Here is an 11,199-nt window from a genome sequence, read left to right as displayed (position 1 = left end):
GGTGACGCAATGACGTAGATCTAACTAAGCGAATCGGTTCTTAGGAAGCACGAGATTGGAACCAGCTAAGCACCAGCACTGAACTAGCAGCTGTTTTTTTTGGTTGAAAAGTCGTAATACAGAACCGTCAAATTACTGATTAGTTCTCGGGTGCTTGGTTTATCTCTGGGTAGCTATGGAAATACTGTAGAAAAATGGCCATGATCAAAGGGGGTAATTGGGGTCCGACAACAGATTTCTGCCCATTAGGATGTTAATGCAGCCATGGTGCAGACGTGGATCACTGGCGGAGAGACTTCATGTTCTGTTTTTGGATCTGCAGCACAGAAACGAGGGAGCCTGCCTTCATTTCTGTGGCTCTGAGGACAGTTTCCTGATAAAGAATGTAGGGCAATTAACATCAGCAGCCTGGAGGGTATGGGTTAAGAGAGAAAGAAATTAAGAACAATCGGGACTGTGAACTGTTCGTCCCTTTTGACTTTTTACATATGCTTTTCCACAAATAACCCGTTTAAAAATACATTACTGTCCAGCCATTCAGTCTGGCAGCAGTTCATGGAAGTCAAACAGTTCAGCCTCCATTCAAACCCATCTGGGACGAAGCGCTGAGCTGCTGCCAGAAGTGTCTGCGGCTGCTTGAGGGTTGGTTTCTGCATCCATCTTGAAGTCATCAGCGTCAGGAGAGCAGTTCAGCCTCTCGGTTTCTCCGGTCCTGCTGTTTTCGGCCTGTTTTCTCAACCGCCGCAGCTTCCTTCACCCAAGGGTGGGTCAGAAACACCAGCGTGACCTTCCTGCCAACGTTCCAACACACACATACGTACACAATGCCACCAGGGCAGCAGCATGGGGGTTCAACACAACGTAAATCAAACTGAAACTGACTAACGGTTAATGGAAGGAAAAGTAATTAAAACTGAATCACTTCACAGTTTATTTGCACTCGTGAACGGAGGGCATGAAAGAGAAACAGCGATCTGTCATCGGATGGAGGGAAGCCAGGCTGAGCGAACACACCTGCAGAGAAGCAGAGAGAAAGAGAGAGAGAAAGGAAGACGGGGAGGAAGAGGGAGAGATAACAGCAGAGGAAAAGAAGGAGGAGCAACAGAGCAAAGAGAAACACCGAGGCAGAGCTCACACATCAGTTAGGGGCTTTAAGAGGACAAGAGCCACACAGAGGAAAGAAGGAGGAGGGAGAAAAGACATAAAGAAGAAAGTGGAAAAGAGTTGCTGCCCAGCTGGGAATCCATCCAACAGTGACTTCAGTCTGTGTCCAAGTTAGCGGACAAAGCAGCCTGACTGGGAGTGCACTGGAAGCTCAGACTGGTTTGTGCCACAGCGAACAGGTTTCCAAGCGCCATGGCCGACAACGTGAACGAGGAGTCGGATTATAATCCTGGGAAAGATGAGCTGGACTGGGGCTACGAGGAAGGTAAACTGGTGTTCTGCAGCGTGTGAAGGGATGCTGGGAGATGATGGGTTTAAAGAGTCCGAACATAAAACTTTAGAGAGCCTGTCAGCCTGTTAGTGAGTTCTGCAGAGTTGGTAAACTTTAAAGCAAAGTTTGGGTTAGAGCGCTGTAAAAAGAATCTGTCAGAACAAGATGCACAAATGAAGTCGCAAATGTGTTTCAGTTTGATGCACACAGTAAAACATTTTCTACATTTACGGTAAAGAAATGTGTTGATGCTGTTGATTTAAGGGTTAAAAAACGTGGGAATAAAAAGTTTTAACCTTTAAAAATGTGAACATTTATACGAAAATACCATCTGAAATAAAGTTTGCGGAACTTCTTATAAATATTCCAGCATTTTTCCATTATCAGCACAAGAGTTAGTGTATTTAATATTATATATGTGTATATTTTTGTGCAAAAATTGCGGTTAAGGTTGTCATAAATATTAAAGCATATGTTCGTTATTAAGACAAATTACACCAATTTGCCCAGTAACAAACTGTATTCTTTACATGAAATAAATGCAGAAATGTTACTAGTTATAAATACGGCAGCTTGTTTTCATTACCAGTAAAACAATATGCACATTTAACTGGAAAAAAAATGTATGTTTTTGAGAATTAAATGCAAAAATCACAGTATTGTTCAACACATCCCTTATTGTTAAACTTAAATTTCCTTTTCACTTGTTTATGTTTGATTTTCATTCACTTTTTGAATAAATTTAGGAAAATATCACAGTTTAGTCGACACTTCAACAACAATAATTACTTATTAGAAGCTTAGGCACCAAGTTACTCAGTTTGTTTTGGAAAAATATTATGATTTGTGTTTAAATATGACATTAGAGGCCATAGAGCCACTGCATGGTAGATGTGGGGTACAAGGGGAAGACATATTACAGCTAAGTTTAAGAGTTATGATTTAGCAGGGTTTGCCGATGACATGCTGACTTGAATCCCCATATTTCAAAAGCAATTAGTTGCTCTCCACAATGGTTTTAATGACTGACATTAATACTTAAAATGTTGTGGAACTACAAGACGTTTTTTTTTTCTTCTGAGAGGGGATTTTGAGAGTCAGCATCCTTGACATTACGAGGCAAAGCATCAAAAGAGTGATAACGCTTCAACAAAGGTGCTGACAAATGAGAATGTCTCGCTTGAAAAGGTCATTATGATGAAGTTGTTTCTTCACAAATTTCTTGAAATGACTTGCTGAGTTATGGAATAAAAGGGGAAAACCCAACAGTTCACTGCTGCACCTCTATAAAGTTGGAGGACTTGCAGAATAAAAACATGGTGAAAGCAGACGTAGCAGAGGCAAAGATTTACTCGTTCACGTAAAAGAAGTGAGAAGAGCTGCACTCACTGTTACTCTAAAGCAAGGGTGTGAAACATGAGGCCCGCGGGTCAAAAGCGGTCCTCCAGAGGGTCCAATCAGGCCCTCAAAGTGTAAAAATTACAGAGAAGACATTAACTGGAAATTGTAAATTAGTAAAACTATAAATTTAAAATCATTTCTAAACCATGACAAGTCGTTTTGATCATAAAGTAAAATACTAGATTGTTCTTTTGTAATTTTGTGTCTTATTACTGTAATTATTCTTGTTTTTTTTTTTTTTTTTTACCCGACTCTTGTCATTTGTCTCATGTTATTGTCATTTGGTGTTTGCTTGTGTTTTTTGTGTTATTTTTCTCATTTTGAGTTTCGCTTTATTCTTTGTTTTATGCATCGTTTTTGTTGTTGTTTTTGTCTCGCTTGTGTTTGTCAATTTTTTGTGGTTTTGTTTCTTATTTTTGTGTCATTTGTGTAATTATTTGTGTTGTTTTTGTCCATTTTTTATCTCTGTAAGTTTTTGTCAAATTTTTTGTCTCTTTTCTGTTTTGTTTCATGTCGTTTGTCTCATTTTTTGTCATTTTGTGTCTCACTTTTGCAATATTTTGCCTTGTTTTTGTTGTTTTTTGTCCGAATTTTGTCATTTCGATCGTAAAGTAAAATACTATATCATTCAGTTCCAGATACCTGTGACTAATCTGTAAGTTGTAATGTGTAAATGATAAACTGAGGCTTAATGTTGTTGAAATTGAATTTATTTTTCTGAAGAAATTTCAGGTTCATAATGATTTATAAAAAGATAAATCCTTCAATGTGAACATATTCAGAATGTATTTTTTGCACTAAAACAAAGGAAACATTAGGAGTTGTGGTTATTTATAGATTATTTCGCTGTGATTTTACTGGTACGGTCCAGTGGAGATCAAATTGGGCCGAATGTGGAACCTGAACCTTAATAAGTTTAACAGCCCTGATCTTCTGTTTTACAACTTTAATGACCAAACATTGGCGTTATCCTCTTAGATATGACAAAACTGTTCCTGAACCATAAAAAACTGTGATAGAACAGTACTCCTGATGACTTTAGAGCTAATCTCTGTGTGTAAACTTGGTGGAATGTCCCTTTAACTCACCATCCAGTCAGTCATTTTCAGAAGAACAACGTACGAAATCTGACACTGCGCAGCTTTTGTTGCACAGATCACCTGGAGCTCCAATTAAGCTTTTCTAAGGAGGGAAAGAAAATCTGCTGTCCTCCAACTTGACACAGCTTGTGCTTTGCTCAAGGGCAAAAAGAAAGTGATTATCTTATTATTTTTTTCCTCCGTCTTGGTTCCAGTCGTTATGAAGATAAAAATGGGCAACTAATGTGTGCTTCTGTGCTCTTTCTGCTGTCCTACTTTCTTTTTTTAGTAATAGCATCTCATTTTTGATGTTCTATATATCTATTGCTCTGTAATTTTGTACTTTCTATACTCTCACCTAGATTTTTGTTCTTTCTTCTCTTTTTTTTTGTTTCTCTTCCATCATCATTTTGACTTCATTTCCTTGTAATTTTCCTTGATGTTTTACTTTCTGAACGTTGCCAGCTTAGCCTAATAATCAGCATTTTTTTAATGTTCTGACTGGTGCATTATGGAGTCACAGGAGTGCCACATCAAAAAATAAATAAATAAATAAATGTGGAAATATAAAGAGAAATAAATAAATAAATAAAAACTGGAAAGGTAAAAGCAAAGACAAAATTTTCCTTTTTATTTATTTATTTATTTATTTCTCTTTATATTTCCACATTTATTTATGTATTTATTTCTCTTTATATTTCCACATTAATTATTTATTTATCTCTATATTTCCACATTTATTTATTTATATTTTAATGTGGCACTCTTGTGACTCCATAGTGTACAACCATAGGAGTATAGAATTTATATGAATCTATTTATTTTGGTGGTAGGATGTGTAAATGTTCTTAATGTTTTACTGTTTGAGAGTTCTTAGACCTGTAACTTTGGGCTAAAAAATGCTTCACACCTGCCTGTTACACATCTGAAATACCCTTTCAACCATTTAAATACGGTTTATAAATGTTAAACTGACTGTCATAGTAACAGGACGTCATGCAGTTATGTGTTTTATATCTTTTTCTGCCTCTGCTGAGCTTCAAAGGATGCACTGTGATTCTCATTTCTTCCTGTAAGTATTGTGAATGATAAGCAGCAGTTTGTAGTTTCATAGATAAGACTCTAATGTACGGCTTTTAAGCGTCCTTTGGGAACCTGCTCACTAGCAGAATCATTTCCTAATTAAATGCTTTAAAATTTGTTGCGAGAAACGTTTTGTGAGATTCGACTTCCTGCAGGACACTTTAGAAGGTCTTCAATAAAATAAAAGCACAAAAGCTGAGAGCTTCAGCTAGAATACAAATGATAATTTAAGATCCTTGTTAAGATAAGAAACCAGCAGAGGCAGGTAAGTATTAGTAAAAACTTAAAATACAACCAAAGCCATCCACTGCATTTGTCATTTTACGAAATATCTAGAAGTTTTTCGTGTGAATGTGCATCTGTAGTCGTGCTTGTTGTTTAATTCCTGCATCTGAAGTGACTCATGACCACGATGAAATGCCTTTATAAAAGATCTCATAGTGGCATTGTGATATTTGAGTTGGCTTTTCTTCAGACAGACAGCTGATAAAGAGGTAAAATTAATAAAATATATAGCCTGAAGTACAGAAATGTGACAGTCCATAATAAATGTTCCTCTGTCTTTTTATTTCACTCATATAAAAATCTAATGTCAGTCCTCATTTTACTCATTTCACTATTACCATTTTCCATTTTACCATCAAAAACTGGAAAAACAATGGCAAATATCTGCAAAATTCTGTAGAAAAAGTTTACATTTTATGGGTGTAAAAGTGCAAATTACCTTATGAGAAGCACAGATTTGTGGACATTATTTACAGTTTTGTCCTGTTTTTGTTTCACAGTAAACATGTAAATTGAGGGGTGCTTGTATATCTCAATGGGTTAAGCAGGTGAACCATGTATAGGGGCTGGTCTCCGACACAGCGGCCAGGGTTTGAGTTCCGCTCGTGGCCCTTTGCTGCATGTCTTTCCCCATTCTACTCCCCCATTTCCTGTCTGTCTCCCAATTCGTCTATCCAATAAAGCCAAGGAAAGGCCATAAAAATAATATTTTAAAAAACATGTAAATTGATGCTTTTATTACCTGAAGTGTAAGAAAACACAGATAATCTATATGGTAACAGTTTAAAAATATATTTTTCAGTCCTTAATCTCCCTAATTTTTCTTCCAAATGATGACCAATATCTGTAAAATGTCATTCATTTTTGCTGATTTAAATACAGTAAAAACACAGTGTAAAGTTACAGTCAAATGTTGCAAAAAAAATCAAAAATACATACTTTTCATGTAGACATCATTTACAGTTTTGGCCTCTTTTTCATTTAAATTTTTTATTTACATTTTTTTAAATATAAATTCCATGTGAATTAATACTTTTATTTACTGATATTTCAAATATCATATCTTTAAATATGGTAAAAAAAATTGTGTAAAGTGGCAGTCAAATCTTTATTTTTCAAAAAATCTTTACTATTCATACTATGCATATGCTTGTTTTTACTTTTTGTGAATTACACGTAAATTAATGCTTTTAAAGATATATGATCTATAATCAATCAAAGAGTAAAAACAGTAAAATAGCTGCAAAATTTATCATTTTTCAATATTGGCATTTTTTAAATAGATACATTTAATAAATAAACACAATGAAAATAATATAATTTTATACACGAATACAGGATTTTTTTGATGGGGACATTATTTACAGCCTAATTTTAAACTTTTTAAAAAACAGTTTTTCTGTGATTAAACTGCATATTACCCGAAATTTAACAAAACAAGATAAATCTGTAAAATAGCAGTATATTATTGAAAAGAATGCGGTTAAAAACTATTAAGAAACATATGGCAAACATTGATTAAACGACTGCAGCATGAGCTCCTTCTGTTTGACTGCAATCAACCAAACCAACAAGTTTCTGCAGCCTGGCGAACCCAGAATTCGACTCTTTTCAGCTGCAGTGAGACGGTCGCTGCCGTCGGTAAACTGTTGTCAAGGCTTCAGTTGCTGAGGAAGCAGAGAATGTGACGACTCCCCTCGTCTTTCTGAGTCTGCAGCAGATCGACGAGCCGTGAGGAGCTCGCTAGACTTTTCATGAACGCAATTCTCTCTCAATGTTTCCTCTTTTTCAAACTCAGTCAGTTCCCACATCTTTCACTGTTCTCCCTACACCGGTACGATCAGCTGAAACCTGAAGTGAATCCAGACTTTTGGTGGTATCGTTTTCTCCGCTCTGGGTTTGACTCGGTCGTCACTCTCTGCCAGAGCAAGAAAACTTGTTGTTTGGTCGGAGATGTAACAGTCTCTCAGTCCTTCTCACGTCATTCTTCTTCTCCTGTCCCAGTTCTGATGCTCCGACCCTCTTTCTGCGACCACATCCTGCTTAAATCTGTTTTTAACCACCTTCAACTCTGTCCTCTGCTTGCAGCGAAGCTCTCATTGAAACGCTGAGAAGAAGCAAACAGGGATGAATGGAGGGCAGCAGGAGGCCCATTTTAACCAGTCTGGCTTTTAGAAGAAGAGGAAGAGCTGCTTGTGTTTGTATCGTTTCTACATGTGTCCTTCTGAAAACACCATCTTCCTAAAGCTCCAAACAGTCCTTGTTTCCACTACTTCAAAAGACATTACACCAGCTTAGCCGAACTCTAACCGTAACTAACACTTCCCCGACCCCTATCCCAACCTTAAACCAAGTCTTCACTGGTTTATGTTTCATCATTTTGTCTTTTTTTGTCTGTTGACACGCTGACTTTCACATTTGATAGCTGGTTGATTCATAGTTACAGCTGAGTGACCGTATGAAGAACAGGTAGACGGACAGATCTGTGCTTTGTTTAGATAGGTCAATACAGAATTGGGGGACTTTTTGTAACATAGTTGACAGGTATTCTAGTTGTTTTTTTGCTAACTGAAATCTAAAGCTGTATTTGAACAACAATGCCTCAGGAGCCACTAAAGATAAAAGCTTTAAATTCATAAAGACAGGCTTTTATTTTGAATAATTCCTGAAATATTGTTTTGCAAACATACTGTAGGTTCAAAGTTGTGGGTCGAAGAGCAATCCACATTTTTTGCAATCAAAATTTCAGGCAGATCAGAAAAAGTCCAGCAGAAATTGTTCAGAAGATTTAATGATTTGAGCAGGAATGACCCAGTAGTTAGGAGATGTTTTGTATTTAGCAACAACCAGGCCCTGCAAAAGAACTAGACTGTGTGAAATCTGCTCTAATTTAATATAAACTGACTTTGGAAACACTCATATTACTCTGAACTGTGTTTGAACCCAAGACCAGCAGGTGAAACTGGTTTCTTGCCATGGACCTGCTGTCACACTGGGATAGTTTATCAGGATTTGAATAGAGTTCAGTCAATGTTAATCATTATTTTATTTCATAAACTGTGCTTCTTTCCTGCTATAGCAAGTCCAAATGTATGACGATGACACTGCAGTGTTCCAATGGTGTCTGTTAATGTTTAAGAAACTCTACAAACCCTGCATCTTTAGACATATACCTACCTTTTACAACAACAATAGGAAAATGTACCCATGTAATGTGTGTTTTCACTCTCAAAGGTGTAGAATGGGGACTCCATTTCCCAGCAGCCAATGGAGAATACCAGTCCCCCATTAATTTAAACTCCAGGGAGGCTCAGTACGACCCGTCGCTCCTGGACGTCGGTTTATCTCCCAACTACGTGGTGTGTCGAGACTGCGAGGTCATCAACGACGGACACACCGTTCGCATCATCCTCAAGTCCAAGTCAGGTGACTCCAGCAGGCAGTAGAAGGGCTGAGAAACCAGAAACATGCTGAGTCTATAAATGTCACCACGGTTTAGTGGTGGATGACGCTTGCTTTTTATATGGAACGTGTGAAAACCACATTAAGTCTTTCCCATTATTAATCACCCTTTCGTTTTCACCTTTCGTTCTCTCTGACCTCTTTCATTTGTCGTCTGCTTCCTGTCTCTGCTTTCCCACAATGCATCGGGTTTCCTGTTCCGTTGCCAGTGGTTACCGGGGGTCCGCTGCCCAGCGATCACGAGTACGAGCTTCACGAGGTTCGGTTCCACTGGGGCAAAGAGAACCAGAGAGGATCAGAGCACACCGTCAACTTCAAGGCTTTCCCAATGGAGGTCAATAACTCAACACACACAAACACACACACACACACACATTAGAAACACAGAGTTCACATGTTGAGACTTCTGGCTTCAGCGTTTGTCCTTCACCAGATAAGATTGCAGCTCGTTGAGTTCTTGAACACAAAATATGTTTTTCTTCTCTGACGAAGAACATTTTGGATTCCTGAAACTGCAAACTGAAAAATACACTTTAACTGTCGCAAATGATGAAGATAATAGCACACACCTTTTGCTACAGATACCTTCTAGCGTCACTCCTTCATTCCATTTCCCACGGTTTTCCACAATTCTTTTTTTGTTACTTCTTGCTGTCTGTCAGACCTCTTCTTATCTTTTGTTGTTGCACCTTTGCTATTTGCAGCTGTTTGCCAGACTCCTTGATTCAACCACCTTCTGTTCTTTTGTCTTACCCTGTGTCACTGATTAGCAACCATACACAAATTATCCACTTTTCACCCTTGATTTCTCCCTACAGAAATTAAGTTTTATAGTTATAAGAGCCATAACTTTTCCGCAGTTCATCCATCCAGCCGGTGCTTCTGTGTCGCTCATATCACCAAAGTTACAAAATATAGTTAGAGAGCTCAGATTTTATTCCAGATGCAAACGCACCAAACTTTACAGCTTAACGATGATTTTAAGTCTCCAGAAAACCGCGGCCTAAATGCTTCTATCACATAGCTCCCTCTAAAACTATAAATTGGTGTTTTTTATGTCTTTATTAGTTTACAGAGTCAACAAGTAGGTAATGGACTTTGGAGAAAGACTATTTACCCTGTCTCCAGTCTTCATGCTAAGCTAGGCTAATATCCTTCTGTTTCTAGTTCAACAATGAAAGCACCAACGTGAAAATAAGGCCAGTCTTTTAATCTCACGTTCTTACATTAAATGTATTTCTGAAACTTTCCTCTGTATCCTTAAAGGCCATCGCTTTGAGTTCACGTTTTCTGACAGACATCAGGTCCAGATGCAAACATCTGACATTTTTATTTTACTTTAAGGTCAAAAGCTAAACTCTGGAAATGTCAAACTTTCTTCTCCAGCACACTGGATCTGATGATGCTTCATTCTTTGTTTGTGTCTCGAGGTTCAATGGAACATTTGTTTTGATGCTTTTACCAGAATTCCTTTAGCGTGGTAACCACACACTCACCGGCCACTTTATTAGGTGCACCTCTTCAATTGCTTATTAACACAAATAGCTAATCAGCCAACCACATGGCCACAACTCAAAGAATTAGGCATGTAGATGTGGTGAAGACAGCCTGCTGAAGTTCAAACCAAGCATCAGAACGGAGAAGAAAGGGGATTTAAGTGACTTTGAATGTGGCATGATTGCTAGTGCCAAATGGTTTGGTCTGAGTATTTCAGGAACTGCTGATCTGCTGGGATTTTAATGCACAATCATCTCTAGTGTTTACAGAGAATGGTTTGAAAAAGAGAAAATATCCAGTGAGCTGTGTGGACCAAAGTGTCTTGTTAATGTGAGAGGTCAGAGGAGAATGGGCAGACTGGTTGGAGATGATAGAAAGACAACAGTAACTCAAATAACCACTGGTTACAACCAAGGAATGCAGAATACCATCTCTGAACGCACAACTGAGGCTATAATTTACACAGGCTCACCATAACTGGACAATAGAAGATTGTAAAAACGTTGCCTGCTCTGATGAGTCTCCATTTCAGCTGCAACACTCACATGTAGGGTCAGAATTTGGTGTAAACAACATGAAAGCATGGATCCATCCTGCCTTCTGTCAACGGTTCAGGCTGCTGGTGGTGGAATGGTGTGGTGGATATTTTCTTGGAACATTTCGTGGGGTTTTGTGTGGTCAGTATAAGTGTGAAGTGTTTAAACTTAAACTAAAGCGGTTTTTGGAGACACCGACTTTCCTGGTAGGAATTGAAGTTGGTTTGCCATTTCTGCAGCGATGAGAAATGAATGATGGGAGTTCAGAGTGGTGGATGGGTGTGCCATAGTTTTCACTGACTGAATATTAATCATAATCCTAACCAGGGATTCTAGTCCCCTGTTGCTCACCATTTCACAGATGCTATATGCAGGTGTTCACATTAGTCATGGCATGTTGTCATCCTTCCCTTGCGTTGGG

At 38.1% G+C, this 11,199-nt stretch overlaps 1 protein-coding gene across 3 annotated transcripts in view; it reads left to right on the top strand.

Moving 5' to 3' along the window:
* Window positions 1-1,054: 1,054 nt before the first annotated feature.
* ca8 (carbonic anhydrase VIII) overlaps window positions 1,055-11,199 on the top strand; it is a 28,287-nt gene continuing 18,142 nt past the window's right edge. Inside the window, exons 1-3 of one of the 3 annotated variants that reach the window (XM_022200912.2) lie at window positions 1,055-1,429; window positions 8,524-8,709; window positions 8,955-9,079. In XM_022200912.2, coding sequence (XP_022056604.1) covers window positions 1,357-1,429; window positions 8,524-8,709; window positions 8,955-9,079 — 384 coding nt within the window. In that variant the 5' untranslated portion in view covers window positions 1,055-1,356. Of the gene's footprint in view, window positions 1,430-4,803; window positions 4,988-8,517; window positions 8,710-8,954; window positions 9,080-11,199 lie in introns of those variants that run through there. The other 2 variants (XM_022200911.2, XM_051953277.1) reach the window with 2 other exon arrangements.

This window comes from Acanthochromis polyacanthus, chromosome 9 (assembly GCF_021347895.1).
Source record: "Acanthochromis polyacanthus isolate Apoly-LR-REF ecotype Palm Island chromosome 9, KAUST_Apoly_ChrSc, whole genome shotgun sequence".
NCBI classification, from domain to species: domain Eukaryota; kingdom Metazoa; phylum Chordata; class Actinopteri; family Pomacentridae; genus Acanthochromis; species Acanthochromis polyacanthus.
Note: the sequence above shows the minus strand (reverse complement) of the source record. Positions and strands in the feature narration are given on the sequence as shown.